The 16,128-nt window shown below is 38.6% G+C and overlaps 1 protein-coding gene across 1 annotated transcript; it reads left to right on the plus strand.

The window, feature by feature from the left end:
- The first annotated feature begins 378 nt into the window (after positions 1–378).
- Positions 379–15,651, plus strand: LOC131435270 (cholesterol transporter ABCA5-like). The gene is made up of 12 exons (XM_058602962.1): positions 379–1,535; positions 2,005–2,391; positions 7,395–7,781; positions 7,839–8,068; positions 8,128–8,314; positions 8,376–11,336; positions 11,404–11,590; positions 13,406–13,680; positions 13,739–13,876; positions 13,930–14,606; positions 14,665–15,005; positions 15,066–15,651. Exons 2-12 carry the CDS (start codon positions 2,107–2,109, stop codon positions 15,170–15,172), a joined length of 5,775 nt encoding a protein of 1,924 aa, XP_058458945.1. The 5' UTR covers positions 379–1,535; positions 2,005–2,106; the 3' UTR covers positions 15,173–15,651.
- Positions 15,652–16,128: the final 477 nt, after the last annotated feature.

Below are 16,128 nucleotides of genomic sequence, written 5' to 3' on the forward strand. Positions count from 1 at the left end.
CTTGTTTGGCGAAACCTTATCTATTGTTTTTATTGCCGAGTAATGTTTTTCCAGGTCCCGAGCAATATTTAAAACTCTGAGAGACTTTAATTTGGGCCGGAAGTATACCACCCACGGACCCCCCGAGCCATCGTCTTGGTAAACTTTTTGGCGGGCAGGCAATATCTTAGAGGGAGATGGAGGCATCGGAGAGGGAGATGGTATCGGAGAGGGAGATGGTATCGGAGGGGGAGATGGTATAGGAGGGGTAGATGGCATCTCGGAAGCAAACTCAGCCTCTAAATGTTCTTCGTTCATTCGTTCAGCTTCGCCCTCCTCCGAGACACCCCCACTGTCATCAATATTCATATTTAAAGTGCGGGAGTAAAGAAGTCTCCCGCACTTGAAATGAGAAAGAAAGAAATAAAATGAAAAGAAAATATATGAATAGTAAAAGTTGAAAGAAAAAGTTTGAGAAAATACTTAACAGTATGTCACGGTAAGCTGTTAGGTGAGTTGCTCCTTCACTCCTTCGTTGTGCTTCAGCGTGACCTTGACTCAGGATTTGGCTGCTGCGATGCGGGTAGCAAACAATAGAAATAACTGCTGCCCGATGATAGCACAATAGCGTCTACTGTTGATACCGGTGCACAGACAGAACTCACTTGCGGGGATGCTACTTTTTATCACTTTTATTTAATGCCTATACTACAGCCTCTGCTGTGATAGGCACCTTCGTCTTACCGATGTCGATTGTTAAAAAAACGCGTGTGCTCACTTCGAACATTCGGTTACGAATGACACCCACATCATGATATTAGTTAATGAAATAAAAAGCACTATCTGAATGTTGCAAACAGGTTGCAGTTAAATGATTGACAAAATCCATAAAGCTCTTTTCGAGTGCATCGGAAATAAGCTTTTATAGCATGGTAATAAACATGCGCAAAAAAGCTACTGTAAGACTACATGATGTGTCTAAACTGACTCAAATTTGTGGAATTTACAACAAACGCGTAGCTTGCATGGTTTTCTAGTTACTGATCGAAGGCGATATTCATATTGTCTTTCAATACTCCATTTTTTTCAATATGTTTGTTTGACAAGGCACAATACCTAATCTTGAAGGTGCAAATATTTAAGCACCTTAAATGTGAGATAAATTCGAGGACTTTTCATAAGTCATCACACGCGTCGCTTCACTCGCTTTACCAACTTTGCGTCGGGTATCGTCTTGACAACGGACGCCACGCCGCGTTTTCTGTGCATGTTGCAAAGCATTGGTATGACACAAGATTGGGGTGGAAAGTTCGCTAACAGTTTATGGCATTTAGCTGCTACAAGCGTTGCTTGATAGTTCATCAGTACTCCATGCGCAAGGGTCGGTGGTGGTGTGTGAAAAAGTTTGGAAGCGAAAATGTCCTGAACAGATTCGTCCGTTTGGATTTTTCAACTAATTCAGCAGCAAAAGAACCCAAGATCTGTTCACGAATGTGAAGTGCACCTGAGTTTAACCAGTAAACTGTAGGATTGTTATCCAGTTCTGTGACTTTGGTGTAAGTTACTAAAAGGTGTTATTTGGTAGCAGTGATCAACTGTTACGCCCGAGAACAGCTTGAAAAATATTACAGATTGCAAAACCGGATTGAAATTAATTTATTTTTGATAAAAGTTCTTATTGTGCATTTGTTCCTTACTATATTGATATTTTCGTCTCGATGATCCTACTTCAAACTAGAAAATCCGGAAAATTTTGACATTTTGCGAAAAATCGATAATTTTTTCCATCCCCTTTTCGAGTACTGGAGTGAGAATTTTCTGAATTGATATTGTATGCGTGAGTAAAATTTTATAGCACCAAATACTGCGTGTGTGAGTGGTTGTGGTAGTAGTAGTATGAAAAACATAAACAAGAGCACGTGGTTTTGTTATGATTTGAAAGCCGGTGGTTGCAATCTGTGGTAGTATTAGTGGTATATTTTCACGAATTTGTTTTGATTCTGTTAACTATGTTATTTTTTTCAGACTACAAAAAGTGACGGGGCTTTCATTACTTCTGACTACATAGCTGTTGAGCTTCTAGCGAATAAGCAACTTTTGATCTAATCAGGAGAATTCTCTTTAATCATGGGCAAGGAACTACTGAACAATAGTTCCTTTTATCAACAACTTAGAGCAACACTGGTACGCAATTTTAAGCTGAAAATCAGAGACTCTAGAAAAACGATTGCAGAAGTATTTTTGCCACTGTACACGCTCGGAACGTTGATAGTACTGAAGATACTGATTCCCAATCCTAACTTTCCCGCTATTACGGAACCACGTGGTGCAGCCTCGCTTTTCGAGCATTTTCAGCACCACAAAGCTCATACCATCGCGGTTTTACCGCAGCCAAATTCATCGACTACTCTGGTAAATATAATATTCGTTTATTATACATAAGATAAGAAAAATTAAACTCGCTATAATTTCTTAGATATTTTTGCCCTTGTATATTTCTATCAATAACGATGAGAAATATTAGTTACATTATTGAAGATTTCCAACAATAATACACATAATACTTCATTTTTTCGATACCTGTTCCTCCCCAAGCAGCAATTGCTACATGTCCAAATTTTCAAGTTACACACTGATTATTTTTGATAGATATGTAAATATCAATTCACGTATATTCTCATTGATCGTGCAACTCACTATTTCATGGTGACATATTAATGTTGGGAAAACCTAATTAATATTCGAATTCGAATAGTATATTTGACCTTAGTTAAAATTATTGTTCATGAAACATTTATCTGATAAGTTCTACAATCAGTTTTCAGTTAGGAATTGTTTGAATCACTTTTTATGTTTCGTCTTCGGCTCATCAGTGCATCAGCAGTTTATGTTGAACTGCTAACGCCAACAAACGTACAGGGTACGCAAGAAATGTGGCAACAGGACATGTAATATTCAACGTACCGTTAAATTTAAGAATTTATTTAGGATACATGAAGCAATTAAAGAGATATGGAAATTAGAAAAAACTGACTCACTGGTCGTCGCGTCGATGATAGCGTATTCCTCGTGGTGATGTCAAAGAGGCTCAATGACCAACTACCTCTGGTCGGACACCTCGTGGCTTTTCACGTAGCACTATCTCCGATGAAAATGATCCGGGTGGAGAGACTCACTTTAGCGCGGGTTTCACTATTAGCCCTGATTATAGATATCGCTTTTCCGCAGTAAGGAGTTAAGGTGTTCTTCTTGGCGTTAACAAAGGCACTTTTACCACGTGTTTCATCGGTTACCCGTCTCTGGGGTGACGCTTTTGTACGCCCACTCTTATCTCGCACTTAAGAGCTTTTTCACCGGACAGAAGAGTTTTTTTTATTTGAGATCACTAATGATCGACCTCCGCGAAGGATCACACACCTCTTTTTTCAAATTAACGACGCCTTTAGCAGTCGGACTTTTGGAGTTTCACTTAATTGGCTTACTTTTCAATTGGTATTCAGGAAAAAACAGGACGCGAATTAAGTAGAACAGGGCTTTTATAGCAAGTGAGTTTTCCTTCGGATGTAGGGCCGTCACAATAGTCCTCGCCCGGCTAACGATATTTTATTCTTCGACATATCATGCGATCATCCGATATCGGTCGTATATTTCGATCCGCATATCGTACAGGTTGGATGTTCTCAATACGCCTCAAACCAGAGAGTCCCCTACCGTCCCTAATCTTACAGCTTCGAAATTCGAAGTTAGTGACTCATCTAACTAGCTCCTGATTGGCTGTTGGTATTAACAAATGGTAACAATTGACGACACCCTGCTCCGGGTTGGCGGTTCAATGCATAGGACGCTGGTCTTACAAGCCAGTTGTCGTATGTTCGAGTCCCGACCTGGAAGGATTCTTAGTGTCAGTAGGATCCATAGTACTAGCCATGCAATGATTCTGTACACTAAGAATCGGCTGCGAAGTCTGTTGAAACAGAAAGGCCAAATTCCACAAAAGGAATGTAATGCCAAGACTTTGCTTGACGACACATGGAATATTTTCGACGCTCTGCTTGCATTCAAGATTGTTCTCTTTTTCTCGAACTAGCATGATAACGAAATACTAATAATGCTCTTGATCGTATGAATGGTCTTACTAGACGGTACAACAGTTCTTTTTACCGTTCTGTCTGCAATTTGGACCTATTGTTACTATTTTTTTTCAAATGCGACGCTACGACGATTTACACGTTCTCGAGCAGATATCAAAATTTAATTCAAAGTAGATTTATACTTTATCTTGAATTTTATCTTTATATAAACTATTTCCTGCGTGAAATTTACATTTACCAACAATAATTTTATTTAGCAAAACTGACACCCGGTCAATTGCTATAGGGTGGAACTTGTCAAAGGTAAACAGCACTTACCACAAAACCGGAGCCCATGCAGTACCAAAATCCAAATAACTAATGTTTGAATGTTTTTCAACACATGACTTGAGTGGTGTCATATTAGATTCTTGTCAAACGTATGTTACTATTGGGAAACTTGCCGATATGCTCGATAAGTTGCATATCAATTACTGACGATAGTTTCTGAAGGATAAACTTGTTGCGCAACATACAAGTAAAATTGTTAACACATATTTTAAGTTTAGACGACTGTTTCTAAAACTCGTCTTAAACTTTGTGTTTTTTATCAACAACTACGTTTTACTTCTTTAAGGTGAAATGTAGCGTCATAAAATGCGCGCAAAATTTTATCCGCTTCAGTTGAACGGACACATAGAAACAAGAACTTTTTTGAATGATTGAGCGCAGTGGGCTTACCTCTCGTTATATTGGCTTGTAAAAAAGACTGGACGTAATGGATTTTTGAATTCTTCACACTTTGAATATATGCTAATTCAATCGTTATTGTTAGTGATTACTCTTACACTAGAGCTACAAATCATGAGTAATTATGAATGATTAACATGAGGTTATATGTATATGTATTGGCTAACTTGCTAACCATGTATATGCCTGAGTTTAGTAGCAAGCATGGATTCTCCCTCAAAAGAACGATTGAAGACAAGAGAACATTCAAGTATTTTCAATATCTTTGCCAGTCGTTCACCAGGCCCTTCTCGCCGATGAGATAGAATTTACGTAAAAGTATTCACCATTAACTTTTTTTCGGAAGTGACTTTCGGAATTATATAGCGTGATGAGTCTAGAAATGTCTGTTTCAACGATAACGAACCGAAGACCAAACAGCCTCTGGCCTCCGGTCCAGAAATCATCAATAGTTTAATAATTTCTTAGATTACATTATTGGAATACATTCCAATTATAACTAATAGTTCATCATACCGTGCAGTTAAAATTATTTAATGAATCTTTTCTCAAGCCCATAATTGGGGCACGAAATTGAATATAAAGTTATTTCGTAGTTCCTTATTATTCAATCGATTTTGAAAGCAAATTCAAGCGTTGATTCATTGTATTCATAATATTTGAAAAACCAATGAATTCCAATAAGTTTTCCATGCTGACTGGCTCGAAGCTGACCCTCAATGTTTATCACTTTGTTTGTATATCAGGTTAATGAACGATAATACTTGGCTTGTATTCATTTCATTCAGTAGCAATGTTGAAGTTTTAGTTTTGCTATAAAAATTGCTACAACCTACAATAATACCTTTTTTACGATTTTACACAGCCAAGCATTATTGCTTCAGCAACATCAATGCATTGAACTCAACAGAATTGGACATTATTAGCATTATAAATGACAGTTACTTAGAAAATACACGATTTCTTACAATACCCATTTTATTGTATTCACCTCGTTTTTATTTCAACACAAAACCCAATGCTGCATAAATTCGCGTCATTATTTTATATGTAATTTTTGCTCACGATATAATGCCACCGTGTCCACCGTGCATTTTTCACATTACCTCAATATGAAACAGCAGCGCGCAAGCAATAAAAAAAAATGCGGAAAAGTTTATGTAAACTTTTTCAAATTTCGGTTGTTTTAGCTAAAATTTTATAATTTTGAGTTGCATTTTTAGATTCTTTGTGAAATTCTGTTACAAACACTACTTTTCAGTTTTAAAATCATCCCGTGGAACGGAAAAGTTACCGTTTATACATTTCAAAAGCCAATTACGGCTCGGCAAAGCAAAATTTTCAAAATTCTAAGAATACTTAGTTATGATAAATTTGATTTCGAAAACTTAAGTGTTTTTGGTTTTTCGAAAATCGGTCTAGTTTTTGTATAATTGATCAAAAACGCGATTTTCGCATTCCGCTACATTTCACCTTAATGGTTTGTTTTGTTTTCAATGTGGAAGATGTAGCTAAGTGTTTTTAGTTTACTTTGCTGTTCGTTTTTAGATTGATTACGTTTGCTGCAATCTGTAAATGAAATGAATATGAAATGCAAAGCATTGTTTGCAAACCGAAACAGTTCGAAAAATCCAGAACTTAAGGTCTAGATATAATACCTTTCATATGAATTGTAATTGAAATTACATTGTAAAATCATCATCTTTCCCTATACACGGCTGAAGGTAAAAATCGAATGTCAACTTTTTTATGTCGTTTTCGCTTGATAATCCTGGAACTGATATAAAACATGCAAATTTCACGAATCTGAGTTGGATATGCATTTAGCAACGGGAGTGAGCAAATTCGATATAAGAATCAGGTTCCAAACTGACACGCACCCCTTTTCCCTTATGGGAACGTGGGGCAAGACTGCCAGAAGGGCAAGTGTACCACTCCTGCTATTTTCACATAGAATGAGCATTTATCAAATACACATTTGGATTTGTTCATTGAATGTCCACGATATAATTTCATATTGCTTCTATTTTTCTCACTTATTCATTTGGTCGTGAAATCAAAACAAACCGCAGATCTTGAAATTAGCACACAGAAAACATAAGAACGAGATCTTACAAATTATGAGTATTTCAATTATTCTCCATTTGCTAGGGTTTCATTTTAATGTCAGATTTTAGTTGAATATTTGTTAAAAATTGAATATCGATAATTGATTTATTAGTAACATAGTACCATGATTTTGCAATCGGTTCATAACGGGACAAGTTCGCTATGTTGTTATGGGGCAGGTGTGCCATAAAGTGTCTGTTAAAAACACCCGTAAAAGGCACACCGAGAATTAGCTCCATAAGCAAGCTTCAGTAACATTATTTTTTATCTTTGGGCCCCTCCCGAAACGATATCCGAAAGTTTAATCCTCTAAATCCTCTACAAATTATAAAAAAGTAACTTCACTTATCCGATCAATTATTTTTGAAAGGAAATTATAATGAAAGTATTATGCAATTCTGAAGAGTATCCAAAAGAATTATTCCACGTTGAGATATTTCCCTTTGAACAAAAATTAAAAATTTACTATGTTTTCCTCATCATTAGCAATTCCTAAACGAAGTCAATGAGCTTTGGACAACCAATCGCCACCATATAGCTGGTGTACATCCGATAAAATGGATCGTCTACGATACGCAGGACGATCTGCTAGCCGCTTACTGGCGAGATCCAGACAAAATGCCACTGGCATTAATCTTTCATAGTGAAGATCCGATGTACGGTCAGCTCAGGTACGAGATCCGCACCAATCCGTCGTTTTTTGTCACACCCTCTACAACGGAACTATATTCGTCACTGGTGACCTGTCGACAATCAGACAGTTATTGGTCGGCTGTAATACCGATCGAAACCGGAGACTCCTGTCCGGTCAATCAGTATTACTACTCGGGGTTCATTGCATTGCAGACGCTGTTGGATTATACCAAGATAAAGGTACACGAATATCATTACATGAACAAGTAATTAGCTTTAACTATTTGTTTTCTGCAGATCGTAACGCAAAACGATGACATTCAGATACCTCACATAACACTAGAGATGTTTCCTAAGGAAGCCTACACGGGTAATTGGATGGTTGCGTTTAGACTAGTTATTCCAATTTATATGGTAATGGCGCTGTCCCAGTTCATCACATATCTCCTAATACTTATCGTTGGTGAGAAAGAAAATCACATCAAAGAAGGGTTGAAAATAATGGGGCTACGTGACTCAGTTTTCTGGTAAGAAAAATTCATATTCTCGTCACTGTGTCAAATTGTCATTTTACAAACAATTACAGGTGCGGATGGTTTATCATCTACGCAGTGTTTGTTACATTCTTGACGTTCGTTTCCGTGATACTGTTATTCTCGCTCGGCGTGTTCCAGAACACGAATTATCTACCAGTGTTCATTTTAATTTTACTGTACAGTTTTTCGGTTATTTTGATTGGCTTCATGATAACACCATTTTTCGACAATTCCAGGGTAATCTGATAAATGACTACTTGAATTCTTGTAACTCATAGGCTTACTAACTTTCAAACAGACTGCCGGCATTCTTGGTAACTTCGCTGTCAACATTATGTCGCTTTTGTACTTTTTGCAAGTATTCATAGACGATACGCACACTTCGGCTGCCTTATGGACTGTTTCCTTAATATCGCCGACCGGGTTTGCGCTTGCCATGGACAAAATACTGGTACTTGATATTTCCGGACAAGGTGTAACTCTCGATAATCTCTGGACTGGACCAGGAATACCGATCGGAGGCTCGATTCTCATGTTGGTTGTTGACATCTTGCTGTACGCTGCCCTCTCGTTCTATTTTGACAGTGTCATTCCATCAGATCACGGTACCAAACAGAAGCCATGTTTTTGTTTTAGTCGCCACTACTGGTGTAACAAGAAAGTACCAAAAGTACCCCTGTTAAATGGTGAGTCAGCAAACTCCTTCGCCAACGTGGACGATCAGAAGCGAGATATAGAGCCGGTTTCACGAGAAATGCGTGGCAAGGAAGCCATTCGAATTGTGGATCTACACAAGACGTTCCACTCTTGCAGAAAGCCGGCTGTAAATGCGGTGAATGGTATCAATTTGACCATTTATGAAGGCCAAATTACGGCCATTTTAGGTCATAATGGAGCTGGAAAAAGTACATTGTTCAATATCTTAACCGGCCTTACATCTCCAACATCGGGAACGGTGTACATCTTTGGTTACGACATTCGTGACCCCAATGATATGACTATGATTCGCCGGATGACCGGCGTTTGTCCGCAACATGACATTTTATTCGAAACATTAACTCCAAAGGAACACCTGTACTTTTTCGCTGCCGTCCGAGGAATCAGTTTAAATTTGATAGATAGTGAGGTGAAGAATACACTGAGAGATATAGATTTATTCGATTCGGCAGAAACTAGGGTGAAATATTTGAGCGGAGGCCAAAAGCGAAAGCTTTCAGTAGGGATCGCAATTATCGGTGATCCAAAGATCATAATTTTAGATGAACCCACTGCCGGTGTTGATCCATACTCTAGACGACACATGTGGTCTATTCTACAGAACCGTAAACATGGGAAGGTCATTCTATTGACTACTCATTTTATGGACGAAGCGGATATTCTTGCCGAACGCAAAGCGGTTGTGTCAAGAGGCCGTCTTCGCTGTTGTGGATCTTCACTGTTTCTGAAGAACAAGTTTGGTGTCGGTTATCATTTGACCTTGGTTTTGGATACATGTGCTTGTGAAACATCCATAACGAAGTTGGTTAATGAGCATGTGCCAAAGGCAGAAAAGGCTAGACGACATGGTCGAGAGTTAAGCTATATACTGCCACATGATGCAGTTAACTCTTTCGTTTCCCTGTTCGATGATATTGAAAATGAAATCAAGTGCAAGAAAATGAAGTTAGGAATTTGTTCGTACGGAGTGTCAATGACTACCTTAGAAGAAGTATTTCTTCATTTAGAAACACAGCGTGAAGAGGAACAGAAAGTCGAAACTGAAGAAGAAGAAGACGCTGCCTATGAAGATAGTTTAAGTCGAAAGGTAATGAAGAACAGAGCTTTGCCAAGAAGCTTGTCCCTCCAGGAAAAAAGTAATAGCTATCAATCGTTGAAGAACGATACAAAAAATCTACTCGAAGAGCAGAACATGGCTAACAAAGCATCGTTACCGGATAATGGATTGGATTTCGATACAATCATTCCGGTTAATGGACTAACGTCCGATGTTGAAATAGTTAGTAAAAGTGAGCGCAGCTCAGCTGTTGCATCACCCATTTCAAAATCCCAAAGAAGAAAGCAGCACAGCAGATCACGTAATGGGGTTAGCAAAAGCACTAAAAGTATTTACGAAGATCCGAACCATACCTCGTCATCGGTTGTGAAGTTGAACAGTCAAAACAAAACGAACTGGATGGATCTTGACGACATCGAACTAAAACCGTCTTGTTTCAACACTATTGTTGCTCTACTCAAGCTTAGAATTACAATACTCTTTCGTGACATTCAACGTCTATATCTGTTAATCATTCTACCGTTAGCATTCACTGCACTAGGATTATACCTGAACTCCATCCAGGTGATTTCGCCCGTTATGCGGTCAATCTTACTGGATAACACTACGTACGGAAGCAACATAACTAGGCTTGCGGTACACGATAGTACCAATAGACTGCTTTCACAACACACACAGTATCATTATCACCTGTTGCAGCAATCTTCACCTTCGCCGCCACTGCTGCTGCACCAGAAGCACCATCAACATCAGCACAACGCTCAACAACAGTCCAAAGAATCGTCATATCTTTATCATCGTTTCATTGTCGAACTGAAGCAATCGTCGAACGTCACGGAAGACTACAGTGGTAACTTTTCGTTACTGCTAGATATGGCGCCGCATATGGCCGCGTTCAATGTTAACAGTATATCATGGTCTAACGTGTCAATAACTACTCTGTATAATGATACTACTCAACACAGTCTCCCAGTAATATTAAATCTAATAAGTAATACCTTACTGCGTATGTTCGTTAAACTGGGTCCGCCAACTGGACAGCAAGCCACCTATCGTCATCAACGCGTTCTTAGCAGACAGTACGGTACCATTGACTATGGAGAAGATCTCCCACAAGCGGAAGAAGCGTTGGATTCAACATCTTCGATAACTCCATCAGTCGCCGCAACTGCTGCTGATTCGATTGTAAACATTGAAATACATTCGCATCCATTTCAACAAACGGCGCAGCCGCAGGAGTTCAATATAGGCACCTTTTCGTCAGCTTTATTTGTCGGAATGATCTTTGTGTTAATCCCGGTCTCACTGGCCGTTGATATGGTGTATGATCGTGAGATGAAAGCGAAGAACCAATTGCGTGTGAATGGACTGTCTTCGGCTTTGTATTTAACAGCTTACTTTATCGTTCTTTCGGGATTAATGCTACTGATATGCGCTGCTCTGCTTGGGTTGGTGTTTCTGTTTGATATTCCCTCTTTCAGACAGGTAATTCAGTATTTTAGTCAATCATTTTCCTATTTTTTTAAATGATTATATTTCTCCTCCATTTCAGCCACCCGCACTTATCACATTAGGTCTCCTGGTGTTCCTGTACTCACCGGCGGGGATTTTGTGTTCCACGTGCTTTTCCTACTTCTTCGATCGCACGGACTCGGCACAGTCTATTCTACCTAATATTTTAACTTTTGTAGGACTGATCCCCTTTATATTAGTAGTGTTTTTAGATATGCTAGGAATTGGTAAGTATAGTTCTCTCTTAGGGTAATTACCCGCACCTTGGACTTATCAAATTCTGTGCAAAACTTTGTCATCTTCAGTGTTGGAAAAATCTTGATCAGAAAAGTTCATTTCAGTATCACTCGTGAAAAAATCAGTCCAAAAGATTTTCTAGAAAAAAACTTAGTGACTGAAGAAATCACTTACAAGATTTCATGAAACAAGCATTCACAAAACTGAAACTTAATGATGAATTTTCACCCACAGATATATCGCTAAAAAAATAATCGGAAGGGAGAAAAATCTCCGATGATATTTCGATGCTGAATTTGATTCATAGAAGTAACAGGAGCACAGCATTGTCAGCATCGCACTCCTGTTACTTCTGCGTACGATATTTAAATTTAATTGGGTAATATTTTTAATCAGCAGTATAACATTAATTTCATAAAAATATTCTGTTCAAGAATCATATCAGATATATTTAATATATGCGAACTTTTTTTTAAATCATCGAGCAGAATGTTTCACAACTGATTTTTTGCCATGAGAAATCAGTTTCAGTGAGAACCGCGTTTGCAAATAATCAGTACTAAACTTTTCTGCAGTAAGTTTAATCAAAACAGAAGCCCCCTTGGCTGATATATTTTAGCAGCTGGATACCGCACAACCTCCGAATTATAGTTCTGTCCGAGAAAAATAGTAATCAATCTTCTTATTGACTCAAGCTATATTCAGTCGGCAGCATACTACTAAACCAAAACTAACAAATTATATAACCGTTTTTTCTGTATTGACATTAGGATTAGGGCTACCATTAGTCAATTCCACTGTTCATATAATATTTGTTTAGAGTGATATCCTTTTCCCCCATTTGATGCTTTGCTTCAAATGATAAGACGGATATTGACGCATTTGTTTCGAATTTTGTCGTCGCTATAGCAAAAAATATTGTACACTTTTCACACACATTTTGCTGTGATATTGCTTGTTAGAGCTGAAGCAATCATATTTTTGGTATGACTATAGCAAAAGTATTGTACACGAATCAAAATCCATTACCGGTACCATGATTAAGAAATTAACATATGAGAATCATGACACATGTCTTCTCATGAGTTCATACCTATTATCAATGATATTATAAACAAAATGATTGAAATCATGAAAATTTCTATGGGATTCGCTCACAAAATCATCAGTAATAGACATGATTTCATGAGAAGTAATGTTTCATGATTTCTTAATCATAGTACCGGAAATGGATTTGTTTCCGTGCACATTTTACAAACAAATTTTTCTATGATATTTCTTGTTAGAGTCGAAACAATAATATTGGCACCGATTATATCACAATCCGTCAATTGTGGAACGAATAATCTGTGAAATAACTTGCTTTCTCGACTGATGACAATTCTCGGGGAACATGAAAATGTAATTGGAGAGCGGATATGCATCCGTGTTAATTTTCCTAATTCATATCTTCCTTTTACCAAGGAATCGTTTGACTCTGTCGTAAAGGTAAAGTTACGAGAAGTAGTTCCATTCTTCTTGCGACGGCTTCAGACACACAACAAGTTTTGTTGTGTCATTTGAATCCTTTCTGCGCCGGTTCCGGTGGCAAGCGGTATCGACAGCCTTTTTTATTCATCGCTGCATTTATTTATTTAATTTAATTCATTGGGCTTGTTTATGTAATCCGTCTAAAAATAATTGTACATACTGGAAGATCCAGCTGTTGAATCGAGCACTGCATCCGTATTACCGATTTTTTTTAGCAAAATTTAAGAGATAAAAAACCAAACAACCTAAAATTAATGCCATACTCCTTTGTACAGAGGTCAAAGCTGCCATCGCTCTGCACTATGTATTTTCGCTGCTTAACCCGATGTACATCCCGTACGCGGCGGTATATTTTGTCGATCGAGTCTACATTGCATGCAGACTAAGCTCAGCCTGTGCGGAACTGTCGATGGCCCACTACATGACGGAGGAGATGATTGTGATGGCATGCGGATGTCTACTGCATATTCCCATCTGGGCGTTCTGTTTGCGAATATCGGATATCATGAAGAGCGGAGGTCGGATGAGAGATCTATTTCAAAGAACTCTGGTAAAACTACAAATAGTGACTCGAGTGAAACATATTTACTGTGTAATTTATCTTATAGAGTGAGGAAGACATTGTAACGGAGGAACAATGTATAGGGGAGTATGAGGATGAAGATGTGCGAAATGAGAGATCTAGAATATTTCGACTCTCTAATCAGGAGCAGATAAGCCAAACACAGCCGGTCGTTTTAGTAAAGGTACCTGTGAAGGGCGATGTTTTTTGAGTAACACACTAACAACTAAATTGCAGAGCCTGCGGAAAGAATTCTCTCAAGAATCACTTTGTGGTAGTTCATCTTGCTGCTGCTGTTCAGACGACGAACTGCCCAGAAAGAAGGTATCCGTTCGTAGTTTATCGTTTGCTGTGGATGCCGGCGAAGTACTCGGTCTATTGGGTCACAATGGGGCTGGAAAAACAACTACCATGAAGATAATGACAGGAGAAACGGTGCCAACAACGGGTATGGTTCGAGTTGCAGGTCACAGTATTACTATTAATCAGGATGATGCGTTTAAGACATTGGGTTATTGCCCACAGCATGACGCATTGTGGAAGAATATTACTGTGCGGGAGCACCTAGAGCTGTATGCTCGAATTCGAGGTGTGGCTAGGAAGGACTTGAATCGTCTGGTTACCACTTATCTTACCGGGCTGCATATACACGAACATGCAAACAAGCAAACGCAGCACTGCTCGGGTGGAACTCGTCGAAAGTTAAGTTATGCTATGGCGATGGTTGGGGCTCCGAAGGTGGTTCTGCTTGATGAGCCGTCTACAGGTATGGATCCTAAATCGAAGCGATTCCTATGGGATACGATATTGGCAAGCTTCCACGGTAAACGTTGCGCAATGCTGACAACTCACTCGATGGAGGAAGCGGATGCTTTATGCTCCCGTGTCGGTATTATGGTGAAGGGCGAACTGAGGTATTTGTGACATGTCGTACTTTCAGTGGTAGTTGATTCACTCTCAATTTGTTTGTAGGTGCCTTGGCTCGACGCAGCATTTGAAGAATTTATATGGCGCAGGTTATACGCTTGAAATAAAGCTAAAGCACGTCGAAAGTGTGTACAACGATACACCTATCGAGAGTCAACCTAGCAGTAGCCAGGAACAGTTGCAGTTGGATCAGAGTGTTGATCATATTGCGGCGAATCCGGTCATCAATAACTGCATCGACAATCGCTCGATGGCATTACGTAACTTTGTTACAGATCTCTTTCCTAGTGCCACATTGGAGGAAAGCTTTGCAGACCGGTTGGTGTACTCAGTGCCACAGCAAGTGGTTAGCTCGCTGGCGGAGTGTTTTTCGCGGCTTGAAAAAGGTTAGTAAGGATTCAGTTTCAATATAAAATCGTTTTATCATATGCTAACTTTCGAAATAGCCAAAACGGAACTAGACATCGAGGAATATTCATTCAGTCAAACTACGCTCGAACAGGTGTTCCTGAAATTTGCACACTATGACGAAGAAAACTCCAATGTACAGTAGGGGGCCTGCCCCGAGCTTCCGGCGCAAGGCGACTGTACGCTGGGCATGTGCGCTCTTGCTAGTTTGAGATACGTTGTTTCTGTATAAATATTAAACTAGTAACTAATGATAAGTAAATTTAACTGACAAATATTTAACTAAAAAAAGCATCTTATAAAGAAAATATAAAAAAGGAAAACACAAATCAGCTAAATAATCGTAAAATAACTCTAAATTTCAAAGATAATAAAAAGTGAAATTACAATAAAACAAACCAACAAAAAGACATGGAAAAGTGACAAAAGACCCACGGAAGTAATCATAATACGAAACTTAGACTAACTGTGTGGAGAGAAAAGTGATCCAAACGAAGATGGCTAAATCGTAGAATTTGATTTACGTCTGTGATTTATTACGTTCAGTCAACCAAAAAAAAAAAATGATACAAATCGAAACATGAGAACGAACGGTTCAATAAAATTGCAAGATAATGCGATGCACGAATGCGATTTAATTTAGAATAGTAAGAGTGCCTGGCGGGTCGGAACTAAACAATTCAGATGACATCCATTACATCTATATTTTATTAATCTATTGAATGTTTCATGTTACCCGGATAGTGTTTCAAAATTGTTTAATTTTAGTTCTACTTGCATTGAACGATTTATTGAATATATGACCATTTTCGAACACTTCTGTTAGAATTCTTACAGGGTTCTAGTAGATATGGTCGGATATGCCAGCGCAAACCCGATCTCTACCCGATAAGAAATACAAATCTTTACTCGTATCTTTTTGATAAAAACCTGATCCGAGCCTGTATGGATCGATTTCAGGGCGAGTATCGGGATCGAATCACCAAACCTAACCCGTACCCGTGTAAAAGGAAAAAATCGTCACCTGTACCCGACGAACATTTTTTTTTCTGAACCAGAACCCGACCTGTAAACATACCATCTCTTGCTTACAGGACTGCA

The sequence above is a fragment of the Malaya genurostris genome, chromosome 3 (genome assembly GCF_030247185.1).
Source record: "Malaya genurostris strain Urasoe2022 chromosome 3, Malgen_1.1, whole genome shotgun sequence".
Classification (NCBI taxonomy): domain Eukaryota; kingdom Metazoa; phylum Arthropoda; class Insecta; order Diptera; family Culicidae; genus Malaya; species Malaya genurostris.